General features: G+C 47.4%; 2 protein-coding genes across 3 annotated transcripts in view; one reads left to right on the top strand and one right to left on the bottom strand.

The window, feature by feature from the left end:
• SPRY3 (sprouty RTK signaling antagonist 3) overlaps window positions 1-17,697 on the bottom strand; it is a 69,596-nt gene that overhangs the window by 14,022 nt on the left and 37,877 nt on the right. The window lies entirely within an intron of this gene.
• TMLHE (trimethyllysine hydroxylase, epsilon) lies at window positions 5,511-16,682 on the top strand. 2 transcript variants are annotated; one of them, XM_065729600.1, is made up of 8 exons: window positions 5,511-6,118; window positions 6,553-6,725; window positions 7,885-8,061; window positions 8,815-9,094; window positions 10,045-10,164; window positions 12,954-13,190; window positions 14,269-14,407; window positions 15,294-16,682. In XM_065729600.1, the coding sequence occupies exons 2-8, from the start codon at window positions 6,554-6,556 to the stop codon at window positions 15,423-15,425; spliced, it is 1,257 nt and encodes a 418-aa protein (XP_065585672.1). In that variant the 5' UTR covers window positions 5,511-6,118; window position 6,553; the 3' UTR covers window positions 15,426-16,682. The 2 variants fall into 2 exon arrangements, with proteins under 2 accessions (XP_065585672.1, XP_065585671.1); XM_065729599.1 differs by lacking the exon at window positions 5,511-6,118 and having other exon boundaries at window positions 6,539-6,725.

Genomic DNA, 17,697 nt, shown 5'->3' with positions numbered 1-17,697 from the left:
ACGCTCGGCTTCCCTGCCAGTTTATCGGCCACTGGAGCACAACCAAGGGAACATTGGCCAGGACAGAACAAATAAACATCCGAGTTTGGGCTTCCTTCCTTCCTTCGAATAACCAAAAAAAAAAAAAAAAAAAAAGTCAGGGGATTAAATTAACTTTTAAAAGATTGAAACAAGTCAAATAAATAGTTATTTGCGTTTCCATGGGTACATGATGCATTCCTGAGGAGTGGGCAGATCAGCTCCCTGCCCTGACTGCAGCCCCCAAGGGGATTTGGGTTCTTCTCCTTTGGCTGGTCTCTCAGTCACCATGAAACTCACTGTCCAGTATCACTGAGAGCTGCAGACATTTGGAGGTGACTTCATCCATGGAAGGGGACAATTAGGAGGTGAAAGAGGCTTAAGTTATCTTAAATTATTAGAAAATCCATCTGGACTCTCATGTCTTCCACACACAGCCACCTTTCAGCCTTTCACAGCTAGGGTTATAGGGGTGCAGTCCTGGTTGATAAAGTTGTTTTGCTCTTGTTACTATTATGTTACAAATGCCTTGTAGCAAAGAGGGAGCTCTTGGACCCTTCTTCCTTTGACCTTTCTAAAAGGTCCTCCTGGATCCTGCTGTGCATCTATGATGACTTTGTTAAGTTGGGTTGAGCTGGGCTGGACTTCATCACTCAGGCTGGCTTAGGTTGCATCACTGAGGCACATTTGATTGAGTTGTGATTGGTTGGACCATTTAGCTTGTATTGGGTGTGATCGTGTCACACATCTTGGGTTGGGTTGAACTGTACTCCTGAGTGGTGTAACATAAATGCTAAGTCACAGCTTGAAGCAGTGATTGAGCACCTGGAGGAAAGGCAGAGCCAACCCAGGGGAGCTCAGGTGCATGCAATACATCTGAGTGACAAGAAGGGGTGGGGGCCAGGAGCTGCCTTCCCAGACCTTATTTAAGGGTTGGTAGTGGAAGCAAGGGAATTTTGCTGGAGATTCCTGTGTACCTGAGGCCTTCGGAGTGTAAGTAGATTCTTTCCTTTGTATCTGTGTCTACAGCTGCTAGATTTGAGCATATCCTCACTTGCTGCAGCCTAGGGCTTTGCTGCTCTGCTGTCACTGCTGTGACTTTCATTACATTACAGAGGGTAATGGGTTTAGGTGGAGTGGACATTCAGTTTGGGTGGTTGTGCATCAGAATGAAACAGTGCCTAAACCCATGCTGTCACTTTTCAATATTTCTATTCCAAAAGCCACTTCCAGGAATATCCCCAATTTGCTCAGCCCTTCTTTGTTCTTGCAGCTTGTGTGGAAACTGCCACGTTTCCTGTAAAAATGTTAATTCCTTGTCCTGACCTGCGCAAGTGTCCCCCGGATTTTGCCAGTGCAAAGCCATGAGTAAAGAGAAACCTGCATGTGCCCTGCACGTCAAGGAAAACACCATTTGACATCAGCACCAGCAACGTGGCCTCCAAGAGAGCACAGAAGGAACATCTCGCATAACCCATTGGAAGGGACTGGAGGATACATCTGTAGGATGCGTAGCAGTGATGTGCTTCTGACCTCGTAGCCCTGAGGCATTGGAGCTGGTGGCTGGGATTGGCAGGGCCTTTCCCATGTGGAGGGCTAATTCTGTACCCTCAGGACAGGATGCGGTATCTCGTCAGCAGCACCCGCCTGAAGAAGGGAAGAGCATTGTGTGGGCTGTTGCTTTTTTTAAAAACCACTTGTGACCCTGGGAGGCACATGTGAGCAAGAGGCATTGCTGCATGGAGGGGTGGAAATCAGGGAAAATTCCCAGCTCCAGAATCTCACAGGGAAATCCCTAGAAAGCTCCCTGGTGCCTCTTTTTTTCAGCATACAAACTTCTATGCAGTGGGAATCAGGTGTGACTGTGAGCAACGGTGAGCTCCACACCATCCTTGAGGTGAAGAACAACCGTATGACCTTGCAGTGTTGCTGCCCAACCCCATCAGTCAGTTCAGGAAGGGTACCCCTCAAGTTCCCAGTCTCTCCCCCGTCTCTGCGTACCCAGCAGCCCAGGAAGGGCCAGTGACAAATTCTCATGGAGGCTGAGATGCCTCTGCTGTGAGCTCAGCAAGTGACTAACTCGTTTATCCCCTCTGGGAGCTGCGCTGAGCTGCTGGGAAGCAGCAGAGCCCAGCCAGCTCCTCTGCCTGTTCCAGGCACCTCCCCCATCGCTTTCCTGAAGAAAGAAGGGGGAAAAAAAAAAATCTCGGAAAACAGAGCTGTGGTGACATGCTGCCACTCAACGACGGCACGGGGACAGAGGGCTCAGGATGCCTGAATTTTAGAAAGCCATGGTGAGTGCAGGCACAGTGCCAGGGTCAGTGCTGCTCAGGCGGCATCCCCGTGTTATGATGAGGTTGGGTGGCGGTGCTGGGGGCTCTGTCACCGCCGCTGATGGCACTGCCTGGACGGAAACAAGCTCAGTGCCACCACCGTGCCGTTATGTGCCACCACCCGGGTCCGCGCTGCGAAGCCGCTCCCCGAGGGCTGCGCCCACCTCAAGCAGCCAAAGCACTGAGCATCCGTGGCCTGCCCGCAGGACAGGAGGGCCCGGAGCTGCCATCCGCGGGACAATGCGGCCCTCCAGCGGCCGGACCAGCTCCACCGCCCGCCTCACATCCTCCTAAGCGCCGCACACGCGAGCCATTGCTTCTCAGTGGTAAAATCTAGAGGTTTTGCCCGCCAGAATTGGACCTCCGCACCTCCTGCCGCGACCCCGACCCTCATTCCCACCCCGCGACAGCGCCGACCTGCAGGGCGCATGCGCAACCAGCGCCCCGCAGCGCCTCTCTATCCCGCAACTCTCTTCTCTATGATCTCTCGGCGGGCTGCTCTATGATTCCCTCCGCCCCCGCCGGGGGCGCTCTCGCACCTCGGGCCCGCTCTATGGCGGGAGCCTCTCTATCACAGCCGTCTCCTCTCTGTGCCCGGAGGTTTTTTACTCTCTATGGTGCGCGGCGCTCTGCGCCTCGGCCTCCCACCTATAAATCTCCGCGTGCAGCAGCGGGGGCAGTGTGGGGAGCTCTGGTCCCCGCAGGCACGGCCCCAGGTAACGCGGGGAGCGATGCACTGCTCACGGGTTTCCACCCTCTGCGGTCCTACGGCGGTCCCGGTACCGTTGGAGGCTTTGCTGTGGGGCGGGGGGGGGAGGCTGAGCTGGGGTCGGTGGTCTTCTTCGGCCTCGGGACGCTGCGGTCGTGGGGGGGTTTGGGTGCGTCTTTTGCACTGCTGAAATCTGCGTGTTTCTCTTAGCTCCGAAAGCTCAGGCTCTGGCCGCGGTGAGCAGGGTGAGCGCGAGAGGTGGAGTGTTTTGAAACGCTTCATGGGGAAAAAATAGACTTTTTTTTTCTTTTTTCAGATGCCACATAAGCTGTAAGAACGAGCCGGGCACGCTGTCGCGTGTCATCGGGAACAGGTCCGTACCGCGGTGCTTCTCCTGGAAGTGTTTTTGCTCTGAGCTGAGCGAGGGCTGCGGGTTCGTGTGCTTCCTCCTTCTGCTGATCCGTATTTTTAGATGAAAATATTTGATTACTGTTTCTTTTCCAGCTCTACATGAGACTGTAGGTTTGTTTTTGTTTTTATCTAAGGGCTTTAAAAAGCACAGCTAGTTGCTTCAAATGTTTATTGCATTGGCAGTGATGAAACCTCTGTAGGTCGGGGAAGTGATGAGATGCTCAGAGGGATGTCTCCTAGGCAAACGAGGCCCACTCTTCCTTCCTGCTGCTCCCGCTGTGTTTCTCTTGTTGCTCCCCAGAGCCCTATGGCGTTCCTCTGATCACAAGTTATTTGAGTTTTCTGCTCCTCCTGCTCAGTGTGTCACCTCTGCCATGCCTTCTGTGTGTGCTCCTGTGTCTCGTTCAGCAGCTGGTGGACTCTTGGATAGGTTGAGCCAAACAAGACTTTTGTGTATAATGTCTGTGCAGGATCTTGCCTCCCTTTGACAGAAGGGCAGAGTTGGAAGTTGAAGATTTCTCCTTTCTCAAAATCCACTTGTCTTCATGTGAATGGTAGTCTAGGGTCTTCTTCCTCCTGCCTGTTCTTAGTGAATTTCAAGGGGAATTTGGTCTTGGAACCTGCAGCTGCTGCATTTCACTGGTACCTAGGTAAGGTGTGTCTAATATTGGCAACATACAGATCAGAAGTGCAGTGGGAAGGCAAATAGGAGGACTAGGGGAGAGAGCTGTTCACATAACTAATTCCAGCCATGTGAGTGTTGTTAGCTTTTGTTAAACAAGCTCAAAGGCGAAATATAAATTCTGTCTAATTATACAGGTGTTTTTTTTTGTGTGCGTGTTCGACTTCTCTTAGTTTTAATGCCTTTTGGAAAGGTTTAATTTATGGCTTCTCTCAGCTGTTTGTGGTGTCTGCTTCCAGGAAGAACAACAGAGAAGCAAGAGGTCTCAGTGATTAGATTAAGTATCTGGGTCACTTACCATTACCTGTGTTTATTCTCTGGTAAGTTTTGATACTGGAAGAAGACAGAGATAAAAAAGAACATGTGCAGAAAGAGATAACTACAGCTGGAGCTGCCCCAGGCAGAGGCTGCTTTCTAAATGGATTTATAGATGAGCTTTTCCTACCAGTTTTGTGTCCTGTGTGAGGAGATATCAGGCATGTGCAAACAGGCTTCCTTTTTTTTTTTTATTCTCTGTGTCAGTGGATATTCTTGAGATCCAAAAGCCAAAACAGAGTGAGTCTTAAGATTTTGTTTCTTTCACAAAGCATAGTCTTAAAGCAACCTGAGTGGTAACACTTGGTTTGATGAGTTAACTCATTTCTTTAAACTTAATAAACACAACAACTGTTACTGTTTATTCCTGGTTCTCTGTAGGTCCTCTTACAGATTTCCTTCCCTTAGCCAAATGTGATATGTGAACTTAATAACTAATTTGTTTTCCTACATTCTGTTTACAAAGTGGTGAGTGTTTGTAAAGCATTCTCCCAAAACTCAGCATTAGCATAACTAGATGCCAAATTATTTCTGCAAAACCTGACATTCTGGTGCATAGTTTGTCTGCAGTGAAGGTGCTAGAGACTTAGGATGCTGCAGCTCAGTCAGCATATGGAAAGAGATCCAGGAGCTTTGCAGGGTGCAAAGTCAGTTAGCAGAGGTCTTGCTGTCTGCAGGTGTCAGGCAGAAAGCAATGAGCTGCCAGCACTCCTCCTCTGCCTGGTGTGCAGAGCTAAACAGCAGCTTCTAACCTGAATCCAGCTGATTTGCAAGACAACTGGATTCCATGCAGCCTGCTGAGGAGGGCATGCTGCATTTTATTAACCACAGAAATCAGAACCGTCCTTCTGCAGCTTGAAAACTGTCAGTGTGTGGTACACAGACTGAGGCCGAGCACCTTGCACAACTCAGTGACTTGCATCTGAATCTCAAACTGTATTATTTTTGTAAACAGATTCTACTTTTTTGTTTTTTTCCCCTGGAATTGACAGTCTACTTTTTCATACTCAGCAAATTTTCTGGGAACATCCCCCTCTGCTGATTTTACTGTTCTTATTAACTTTGGACATCTCTGCACCAAGTCACCTATGAAGTGGAGAAGCAGATTGGACAGCTGAAGCACCAACATCTGTACTCTGCAGATAAGAAAATGAAGGCAAATCAGAGACATAGGATAAGAAATTCTTTCTGTGCCTGTGTCTTGCTCAGTGATACTGCATTTCTCTGTGCTTCAGATCAAAGCATTGTTAAAGTTCTGCTGGATTTGGGCCTGACCTCCAGAACTTGATGAACACCTGGCAGAGTGCTTAGTATGGCTTTGGCTTAAAGCTTCGGGATTTTGCTTTTGTTCATTGTACTGAAGTGTTGTCACGAAACAACCTCTGGAATTCACCTTCTCATCTCTGGTCAATTGTTAACCATGCCTGGTTACTTTTCCATGCTTGCTGTGTCCTTTGGCAGTAAAATGTCATCGTCTTCATTGTTTTGCATACTTTTTCTGGAACTGACCTAATTCGTAGATTCCTCTATTTCTTGCTTTCCTAACCAAGGTCACTTTTCTCCTCTTCCCTGATGATTACAGCTCAGTCCAGCAAGGGGGAATTCAGCTTGGGGAAGACCAGAGGGAGGACAAGACTTGCTGCAGATAAGGTTTTGCCAGTGTTTTGTAAAGAGCTTTGAACACTCAGCTGTCTCTTCTTGAAGTGCTTTGCCTGTGATAAATCCCAGGATCTCATCTGCTTCTCCCCAGAATGATTTTCTGCAGTTTATGTTGGTCACAAAATAAGCAAGATGCCCTTTTTTCTTCTCCTGTTTACAACTGATGTTCTCTGATTGGATTCTCTTATTTCTTATAGAAATTCATCATCTTCCCTAATACTGAATTCTCTTCTGCTTCCACACTCAGTTTTTAGGGGCTTTCATTTTCTTTGGTAGCAGTGATGTCTATAAGTATTCACTGCAGCTGACCTAAGCAAGGGTACAGCACTCAATGTTGTGGAGATTGCTGCATGCTCTACTTTTTTTTTCCAAGAACAACAGTGCAGCTAACTCTCTTTGTTCTCCCTCCTCTCTTGGCTGTTCAGGATGTGGTGCCAGAGGCTGGCGTGCCTGCTCAGTGTGCCTTGCCAACGCACTGGACATCACTTGCTGGGGCTGCCCTGCGTCAGGAGGACCCTCACCACTGCTGTGGCTCGCTGGCATCACACGGCCCCAGAGTCCCTCAGCTGTGCCTGGCAGTTACACAGTGATCATCTAGGTAGGTGTGTGCTTTTGAGCCTGCTTTTGGGTCTCTGGGAGAAGAGGAGCAAGAATTTCCTGAGTTTGTTTCCCAGTGGTGGTTCTCTTCTGAAACAGCCCTTGTTTTTTAGAGAGATGTGTGCTGCAATCGGTGTTTTATTTTCTCTTTGGAAACTCCCAAAAGCAGGATGGAGCAGGTTTGTCTGCCGGCAGTGAGTCTTTTGTAATAAGTGAGGCAGTGCTAACTCAAAAATCAAGTGATTCCTGAGCTGTTGTTGCATCTGAACCTTGCCCTTTCTCCAACTGTTTGCTGTGACTTGCAGGTGGGATGGCTGGTTTGGTGTATGTCCCAGCTCCCTGCCTTGTCCTCACTTGCAGGTTTCCCTAAAAACACCGACCTGTGAAACAGAGTAAGTTAGAGCAGGCTTGTAGTCAACCTGTTGGCGTGACTGGATGATACAAGCAAGCCTTGTTGATGTAAGTTGTTCCTCCCTGTGAGAATGCTGAAGGAAAAAGCAAGGAGTACGTGCCTTTGTGTGAAGTAAACCAGTTAAAAATGCAGTCTAAGGTCAATTTGTCTTCTGTTTCTTTTTTTTGTACATGTCTTAGTAACTGAGGCACATTTCACTGTAGTGTTTGTCATCTGCAGCTGTCTAGCCTCTGCCTTGTGATGTATACTGAGGCTCGTTAGAAGGTGTTGCTACTCTAGAGTCTCTTGTAAGCAATGCCCTTTTGAAACAGGCTTAATATTTTATCCAACATAGTGGTCCTCTGAAAAAGAATATTGTTTACCAGATGGATACTTGGATTTCAAGCTGAGTAGAAAGGGCTCTTCTATTGCCTGTGCCAGCTGTTTTCCCTCTAAAGGGCTTTGGGTATTCCTAAGCTTTCTCTGGAGGGAACAGGGTGATGAGGATTTCAGTGCTAAGTGGGAGTTAGAGATTGTGATGTGTGAGACTGATTGTGGATGTAGTAAGACAGGAGACAGTGGCAAAATCAGTGCTCTTCACTTGAGACCTTTTGCTGGTCATCATGTGCCAAGCTGATTTACACAGAGGTGCTAAGTCGAACAAGCTCTGCATGTCCTATAAGTTGGTCATAACTTGTAGGTTCTTTGTGTTTTCTTTTTTCCTCTCTTTTCACACCAACGCATCTTCTATGCCCATGACTCTTGGCAGAGCTCAGGTATGCAGACACCCTGATGCGCTTCGATTTCGTGTGGCTGCGGGACCACTGCCGCTCAGCTTCCTGCTACAACGCCAAGACGAACCAGCGCAGCTTGGACACGGCTAGCGTGGACCTAGGGATCAAGCCCAAGGCTGTCCGAGTGGATGAGACCACGCTTTTCCTCACGTGTGAGTACCAAAGCACCTGTACCTTGTCTGGTCAAAACCCAGCCCCAGTTGGAATGGAGCTGGTTGATAGATCCCACTCTCAAGGCTGTCCCCTCCCAGAAAACCTTCTCTCTGAATCAGGAGCTGCTTTGGGAGGAGGCTTAGCTGTAAGCAGATCCTAAACACTGCTGTTCTGAGTAGGGCTGTTTCTGTAAACACAACGCAGTCCTGTTTGTGTCTGTTTTCTTTCCCCCCTAGCATTCTCCCTCTCCTCTTGATTAGAGATGTGTGCATCTCCAGCATCTGTGTAGTTTATTGGTTTGCATGAATGTGGCAGCAGTGCAGATAGTGAGCATACCAAGAACTGATGGAATTTTCTTTGATCTGTTTGAACCTGGTGTTCCTTATCGGAATTCATATCTTGTGTCCTTCCTCCTGTGCTTCCCTGCTGCTTTTTTCCTTTTGCTGGAGTTTGCTTTCATCTGTGGTACCTTCATTTATGGTCTAGTCATCAGTGCTTTACTTTTCCAGGGAGTCCTGTCACTGGAGGACAGAACTACTGAAGTAGAAACACTTGGCTCCGAATTTGGAGTTGTCCTTGATACTTCTAGCATTTATGGCTTACACCAGATACTTTTTTTCCTCTTGATACCAGCCTAAATATTATGTTTTTAGTCAAAATTAAAAGGGTGAGGACTGTCCTAGGTTGATGGTTGCACTGGCTGTGGTTTCAGGCTGTGCACTGCAATGACTGACCCTCCCCATGTGTCGCAGGGCCGGATGGGCACGTTACACGGTACGGGCTGCAGTGGCTGGTGAAGAACAGCTACGAGGGGCAGAAGCAGCAGGTCATGCACCCACGGATCCTCTGGAATGCAGAAATCTACCACCAAGCCCAGGTCCCCTCCGTTGACTGCCGTAGTTTCCTGGAGACGGATGAGGGGCTGAAGGAGTTCCTGCAAAACTTCCTTCTATATGGGATTGCTTTTGTTGAGAATGTCACTCCCACCAAAGAGGACACACAGATCTTAGCAGAAAGGATCAGTTTAATCAGGTAACTAGTGGTTCCCCAGGAAGACTGCAGACAGCTTTGTAGTAGGACCATAAATGGTAGGCTGTTATTTCCTTTGTGTATGGGAAGATGCTGCCCTTGTATTGTGTGCTGTTGTCTATTTTGTACACAAAGGGTCTGGGTCTTCTGCAGTCTCTGGTGAGACCACATAGAGTTCCTAGGTTAGAGCTGCCTCAGGAGCATACAGTGACTTTTGTGATAGTGGGACCATGCACAGAGAAGAGTGACTGAAGGAAGTAGCCTGTCTGGGAAGACTTGAGCTTTGCAAGGAGAGATATTTCCTGTTGTGACTTGAAAGGTTAAGAGGGCAGCCCTGGCCCTGGGAGCCAAGGGAGATCAAAACCAAATTGTAGCTCTTGCTAAAGAAAAACACTGGGAAATGTTTCTTCTGTGTTTGTTTAAAACACACCAACAGCACGGCAACCCTGGGTTTGAGTTTCAAGTATTGTCCAAGCTGCAGAAACAGCTTAACTTGCCTTGAGCTATTAGAAGAGGAGAGATTCCTACTTCTGTTGATGAATAGCCACTCCAAATAGAAATTAAGGACTCTGAGGAATATCCAGCCCACGTTTTCCTCCAGATCCTTACCCTCATCCTGTAACCCTTAAGTATTGTTTGTCTCTCCCAGGTCGTTGCATGGCAGAGTTTAGAGAAGGCATAGTGCAGGGAGGCTGGTGAAAACTCCAACTGCTAAGAACAAGAAAGGGAGTTGTACCCACAGTGGGTGCAAACAAAGGCTATAGGTGTGCTCTGGTAACTTCTCTTTCCATGATTTGCCCAGGACTTGACAGTAAAAGGAAGATCTGTATTTATGGAGGAGAAGGAAGACTTGTTCTGTGTGAAAGATGGACGAGAGTGACCTCAAAGTGCAGGAGAGGTCTATTTTACAACACCCTGAAGCACTTGGTGATAACTGCCCACCTCTTTTGCAGGGAGACCATCTATGGCAGAATGTGGTACTTTACCTCTGATTTCTCCCGGGGTGACACTGCCTACACAAAACTGGCTCTGGATCGGCACACTGACACAACCTACTTCCAGGAGCCCTGCGGGTATGTGCTGATGCTGGTTCTCAGACACTCAGCTCAGAAGGCAGGAGTGATTCTCAGTGGTGCAGTTTAGACTTTGTTGTTTCCAGTACTGTTGATGTGACGTAGTGGTGCTAGTCATACAGTAATTCTGGATCTTGCTTGATTCCTTTGAAGTAAGGTAGTGTGTAGATTTCCTGTGCTATAAGCTCCCAGGTCTTCCAGAGTGCAGACAGTGAGAGAGTTCTGATAGTCTTTGTAGTGTGTTGTACAAAATTGCTGCAGAAATTTGCTTCACCTTAATCGTGCTGACCTGGGGCAAGCCCTCTTTGTCCACATCAGCACTATGTTTCACTGGCAGAGCTCTTCCAGTGGTAACCTCTGGGGAAGGAGGGAGCAGCTTGTCTTGGCACAGCCTACACTATCTGCTTCTGCCCTCACCAGCTGCATGAGCGGCACCAGAGCTGTGTGCTGTCCTCATATCTGTCCTTTGCAGATGCTTAGCTTCAGACTGGTAGGGATTTGCATTCTGGCAGTGATGCAGCCCTGTAGGAAAGGCCTATCCAGCCCTTCGAAGTCTACACCTGATTGAGCTTCAAAATATTTTGGAAAAAAACGTTTGTGGCTGTAACATTTCCCAAATGCAAGTGTTCAAACTGCTTTTCCAGTGTAGGCTCTGGGCTGCAAGTTCTATACCCAGCTGGAGAAAGAAAGGCAGCAGCCCTGATCATGGGTCACACTGAAGAACAAAGGCTTCATTTTGTCCTTAATTCTTTTTATTTTTAATCTGGTTTCATCTCAGTCTAGAGGGTAGTCATGGAAAGGCCCTGGTATTGAACTGTTGGAAGTATGGTGATTTTGTCTGGAAGTAGGACTGCAGGGGCCAGGAGATGTTATGTTGTCCTGCTTCCTGCCTTCAAGTAGGATTTACTCTTCCTAATGAGGCTGTTGAATTCCTGAGCATCGTAATGGGAAAGTTCTGTTAGGTAGAGCTGGAAAAACAGAGGAGGACCAAATCGTGTGAGATGTTCTGGCAGCATGTGAATTTCAGAGCAGCCCCCTTAGGGCAGGAAAAGTAGTGCTATTCAGGAGGTACCCTGCTTGCCTGTGCCCAACCTAGCAGACTTTTTGGGTGTCAGCTTTTGTTCTGAAGCAGCGAGGTGTCAGGAGCAAGGTAAGCAGTTTGTAGTGTGCTCTGTGTAGCTAAACTTAAATCCTTCCATGTGCTTCAGGTTGGCTTCCTTAGTTTCCAGTGAGCAGCTAACTGTAGCTCATGTGCTTTCATGGCCTGTGCAGTTACCTGCTTGCTTGATTTGTACTAGGAACTCACAAAATCTTTCAGAAAATCAAATCAAAGTTAATAATCAGAGCTTCAGCTTACAATTCTGTACTTTTCTCTTGGATAGGTACATTCTAGTCTGCAGCAAAGTGAAATGTATCAAGCCATGGCAGTGTGGCCTATGCTAGTGGGCTATTAATGCTTGCAAACTGTAGCTGTGCAGGTAAAACATGAATTTCTGGCTTTTCTGAGCACATCTCTCTGCCAGAAATCCTTTCTCAGACTGTTGGAGGCTTATTCTGAAACATTTTAAACATTTTAAACTTTTGACCTGCTTCTAAAAGAAGTGAGGTGTTTTTTCAAGAAAGACATGTTTATTGGTATGTCTGCTTTTCCTACTACACTGCGTGACATCAAACAGATCTGACAAGTCTCAAGTTAAATTATGATAAAGTGTAGAGGAGAGAAAATCCCCAAGACATGGGGAAGTGTGCAGCGTTATCTGACTTAGCAGGCAGCAAAGAGCTTGCAGCTTGCCCTCACACGAAACTTAGTGCCCTGAGCTGCAGGAAGAGGCTGTTGCCTTGAAAGTGCAGGGCCACGAGATGTTGGGCAACCTGTGCTCCTGCACTTGTGAACTGCCTTGCTCTAATTATTCTGATCCTCCTGTTTAGAGTCCAGGTGAAAAGGTACAGTGAGGCTGTAGTTAGAAGCTTCTGCTGAACACTTGGTGTGGGGTGAGGTTAAGAGGCCTCAAAGGAAGATCAGGAGATAACAGCTGCCCCAAAAGGTTACTTTTCTGATAAGTGAAGTTGATACACTGTGAAAACTGACAGTATGTGACTCAAGGCAGTTCCTAGCTGTCTGTTCTTGACAGCGCAGGGTCTAACATGCTTGGATGAATGGGAATAAAGAAACTTCAGGGAGTATAAGAGCAAAAGCTGTTCAGCTGAACTGGATGGCTTCCTGCTAGGAAGGGGGTATCCTTTTATGGAAGCTTCTCGTTCAAGGACTCTGCTCCAGGCTTCCCAAGGGGTTTTTAACATATTGTCACAAGGCTTGTCTTGACTAGCTGCGGGAGACCAAGATGCGTGTTCATTCATATAAGAGTGTAGTACCACCAGCGTGTCTTCAGCTGCCCTCTCGTTCTGAGTTATTCTAGGGAAGCTGGTTTTATGCTTTTGAATCTCTGCATCCTGCTGCCTGAATGGACCTTGGGTGTTGCATTCCTGATCCTACACCACTTGCAGTTTCTCACCCTCATGTCTTTTGATTTAGGAGGCAGTGTAGACAGCAGTGCTCTTCTCAGAAAGCAAAACAGATGAGTGCTGACGATAGAGCAGGTAGGGCTGCTTCTTACTGGGCCAACTCCATTCCCTATCAGGTTTTTCCCACAATTGTTGTGAGAGTCTTATCTGTAGCGCCAGTAGAGAGAGGTGTTGTGTCAGTCTGCTTTATCAGTGTCCACAAGGAGTGCATTTTCTTCACAGCACAGGCTGCTGAGGTCTTTCCCCTTGTGCTCTCACCCATGCAGCATCCAAGTGTTTCACTGCCTCAAGCACGAGGGGACAGGCGGGCGGACACTGCTGGTGGATGGTTTCTATGCGGCGGAGCAGGTTCTCCGGCAAGCCCCCGATCAGTTTGAGCTGCTCAGTAAGGTGCCACTGAAGCATGAGTACATCGAGAATGTGGGAGATTGTCACAACCACATGATCGGAGTTGGGCCGGTCCTCAACGTCTACCCCTGGAACAATGAGCTTTACCTGATCAGGTAACATCAGAAGGACGCCTCGTGCTTATGGGGAGGAGATGGGGTTGGGCAGACTGTGGAGGCTTTCCAGGAGACAGCTTCAGTGGAAAACCATTGCATGTTTTGGGGAGGGGGGAACCACTAAAACACTGTGCGTTTCCTTTTGGGCTTTGCAGTGGTATTTTCAGGGAAGTGTAAGAACCACTGTTACAAAGATGGGCATCGCTGCTGAGTTTTGACTTATTTATTTTTGTACCTTCAGCTCTGTGGCCTTTGCCCCACTGAGTCCTAGTTCAAGGACTTGGGCTTCAATAATCTTGCCTTTGTGTGCACTGTGTAGTAGCAGCAGCACCATTAGATGGGAGTATGAGCAAGTGCTCATCCCTCCTTTAGACTTCCCTGGAGTAATCCTAATCATTCCTCACTTGAAATCTCAAGGCTCATGTTGCTTCTTTTGAGAGACAGTAGGATTCAGCTCTTCTCAAAAAGCCCTTAAGGACTAGATTTGCTTACAAGGAGCAAGGAGAGCACAGAGTGATCCCCTTCCAAAGGGAGTTTGGGCTGCTCTTTTGAAATTCCAGCTTGGCTTTGCATATCTAGTTTGCAGTTTTATTCTGAAAAACCCTTAGTCTTGTCTGTTGCTGTGTCTGTCTAATGTGAGTTGCTGGCACTGATATCCCCTCGTCCCTGTGAGCAGCCTGCCTCTGTTAAAGCCTGGCCCTTCCTTAGTAGTTTGGAGCTACTGGCTGACCAGACAGCAAACTTCTAGGGTGTGTGGGCTTCGTTTCTTGTGAGGAAATAAGTTTTTAAATATCTCATTGCTGATGGGCTTCTCTTTTATTCCCACCTTTTTCTCCACAGCTGAGAAAGTAGAGTTGAAAAGCAGCAGAAACAGTGTAACACGTAACAGTGAACTCCTCCTTGCTGCAAATGTTCTGTAATCTCCCCAAAGTACTGCTTGTGCTGCATAGCCTCTGTACTCCTCACTGGTGCCTTCTGTATCCTGGCTGATCTTATGGCTCCTGAGCTTCCCTCTGGAAACATGTGACTGCACTGTGCTCACGGGACCACATAAGTGATCTTTTCTCTTTACTTCTAGATACAACAACTATGACCGTGCAGTCATCAACACTGTGCCTTATGATGTTGTGAATCGCTGGTACACGGCTCACCGCACACTCACCACTGAGCTCAGGAGACCAGAAAATGAACTGTGGGTCAAACTGAAACCAGGCAAGGTAGGACTTTGGAGTTGGAGGCTCATGTGTTTGGTACGGGGAGGGGAGCAGGGTGCTCCTATGGATGTGCAGGTCTGTTGCCACTGGAGTTAATGCTTCGTTCCTTGTACTGGGGCTCTTTACAGCTGTTTCAGGTGCTTTGTATTCTAGTACTGGCATCCACTATATGTGTATTCTTACTGTTGTGGAAGAATATTAGCTTCCAGACAAGGTAGAAGTAATTAATTTAAACACAGCCTCAGAAGAAAGTTAGCCCAGACTAGAGGAGAAGAGGAAGATCTTTCCAGTCACTGAATAAGGACCTTCAGAGGCATGAAGGCTGGGAGCAATTAGTGTTCAGCCTCTGACTTCTTCCAGAACCAAAAAATCTTTTAATAGAAATATAAAGAATGCATGTGGGAGGCTAAATTTACTAATGTTTTGAGGTTATATTTGAATCCTAGTATTGCTGGTGAATCATAGGAAACCTGGGGATCTCTTCACTGTCCCAGAAATGCCTTTGCATACCTTGGTGTTAAATGGAAAAAAAAAACCAACAAACTCTGCCCCAAGTTAGAAAGGCTGATGCTGGGTGCAGTTTTAGAAAAGCTGGAGCTGCAGTTGTAGAGGTGTTACAGGGTATGGCTTCTTCTCCAGCTGTGCCTGCTTGAAAAAGTTGTTATTCCTACAGGGTCTAAATTCAGCTTGAGCCCAGGGCCCCAGAAATGAAAATGAAGAATTATTCAGATCAAAGAGCACCAGCACCTCTCTGTTCTCAAGGATGTCTGGGGAAATGACCTTAAAGGCTGAGGCAAGGATATCCAGCTCCAGGACCTGTCCTGTCACAGGGTCCTGGCTCAGAGTGGTGCTCACCCGTGTTCTGTTGTCCTTTCCTCTTCCCACCCAGGCCCTGTTTGTAGATAACTGGCGTGTCCTGCACGGTCGGGAAGCATTCACGGGGTACCGCCAGCTGTGTGGCTGCTACCTGACAAGAGATGATGTGCTCAACACCGCACGCCTGCTGGGACTGCAAGCTTAGCCTGGGCCAGGTACTGTGGGGAGGCAGGCTGAGCTCCACGCCGTGCTGGTACATCACCACAACCATCCTGCACATACCTCAGACACCTCCGCCCTCTGTGAGCAGTTCTCTCTGCCTGCGTGGGAGAGGGAGCAGGTGGAACCAAAGGTCATGGGAGCTTTATGGGACTGTATTCTGCCTTTTTCTGAGCTTGGTCAGCTCTCGTTGTCTGTGCACTCAGCCTGGTCTTTTCATCCAGCAACTTTATCTCAGCTTCGGTGAAGTGGGGCTAACCACACTATGAGAAGTGTTCCTCCAATCAAGTGCCTTCAGGATCTGAAATCTGTTTCTCCCCGTTGTTCAGCCTTTATTTTATTTTTTTTGGTCAGCTACCTTACTCATTTTGTTGGCATAACAGAGCAGTATGGATATAGCTGGGATCGTGTTTCACCCCAGGCCAGGTGCCTTCTAGAGAAAAAGGAAATGGCTGTTTGATGAAAGTGCCCCTACTTAAACTGAGGGCTGCTGGCACACGTCTGTGTCTTCTTTCCTCTTTTACAACAAGCTGTGTACCCTTTTCTCACAGGTTCTAATACAAGCCATGCTGCCTGAGAGTTGGCTTTGAAAGCCAAGCTCATATAGTTAGGGTATCTCTCTAAAGGTTTAGGGTAGACAGAAAGGAGCAAGTAGTGAGATGAACTGCAGGTTGGAAAGGGGAGATGGCTTTGGATGAGGAGTGTGTTTCTCATATTTCCTTCAGTAATCTAATGCTGATCTCTTTGTCTGTTATGTCATACTTCTGTCGAGGGTGAAGCTCATCAGCTACAGTGTTTGACACATTTCCCACTCTGCCTACTCTCCTGCTGTTCCTGAAGAAGGAATTTCTGTTAGGGCATCTTCACACTGACTGCTGGATGAAGCTGACTTTTTTTTTCCACTTAGATTTTCCTGCATATGAAATTCATGAACGCAGAGGTACCTTCCAACTCCTGGTAGCAGGAAGGTTAATTTGTGGAGTGGCACTCTGAACAACTGCAGTGGAAATGTATTATTGCTAAAAAAAAGTGAAACTTTAGAACAAAAAAGGGGTTTTTAGATTTCATTTTTAATTCTTCCATATTTTTGGGAGGTATTCACTCTGCTCTGACAGGACCCTAAAATCTGGTCCTATTCACTTCTGGTTTTCCTGTATGAGAAAAATGCTGTTATGCCTAAGGTATAAACGAGTGCAGATGCCAAACCTGCTGCCTTCTTTTAATCTAAATATTGAGTGTATACACCCTTGTATTAGGAAGCACTCCTAAAAGCTGCTGTTCCTGTGGACTGAGCTAACTCATGCTTTCATCTGCAGTGAGCCACCACTGCAGTCATCAGGTGTTGAAGGGGTTTCAGAGTGAAGGCTGATGGGAAGCTGTCTGTCAGAGGATATGTAAGGTAGTGAAATGGTGAGCAATGGCAGCAGGCTTGAAGTGAGCTGGCTTTTGTCAGGTATGTCTCTCAAGACTTGCGAACAGCCTCAGAAAACAGGCAGGTACTTGAGGTTTCCTTTAGGCTGAGCCAGTGGGTTCCTCAAGCACCCTGCAACATACATTACTTCTGTTATTTCTTTACCAAATATTTAGTTTAAGGGTTCTCCATAGATGCCAGTTATGCCAGCATAACTTTAAGCTTGAAGCTTTGCAGATCTTCATTAATCACACTGAAGTAGCAAACCCCTGTGGTTACATATGCTTCTCACACAACCCATCTCACGTGCTCCAGGGTTGTTTCACTTCTGGGTGAAGCTATGGCCTGGAGCATGGTGGGGAGAGGTGGTTACAAAATCATCTCTGTGTTAACTGACCCTGGGAGGGGGGGCAGAGGAGCCTGATCAGTATTCCAGAACGTCAGAAATTTCTGAGCTGCTTTTGTATCCTGTTGTCCCCAGAATCAGAGAAAAAGCACTTTGGGGTTAATGTGGGACTCATCCCTTAGTCGCTGAAATGAGCTTTACTTCCCATTTTTATCAGCTGCAAGCCAAAAATCTGCCACTTCTCTGAGCTGGAGTGTGCAGGACTGTGGCAAGCACGAGGGAGAACTAATTCAAAATATATTGACAGCTGTAGTGATATAGGTGCCTTTCTGATGAGGAATGTGGTGATAGTAGCTCTGCCTCCCACTGAGCAGTGTGGAGCTGCCCAGGGCGGTGGTCTTCAGCCACCAAACTCCTCTTTGAGCCATCTCCAAGCCAGCACACTCCTTGAGGTGATTGTGTAATGTGTTCTGGGGGGAAACTGTTCTCCATGAATGTAGC

Source organism: Cyrtonyx montezumae, unplaced genomic scaffold (genome assembly GCF_038088225.1).
Source record: "Cyrtonyx montezumae isolate F1298 unplaced genomic scaffold, pur_monq_1.0 scaffold_11, whole genome shotgun sequence".
Lineage (NCBI taxonomy): Eukaryota > Metazoa > Chordata > Aves > Galliformes > Odontophoridae > Cyrtonyx > Cyrtonyx montezumae.
The sequence above is the reverse complement of the archived record's forward strand: the minus strand, read 5'-3'. Positions and strand labels throughout refer to the sequence as shown.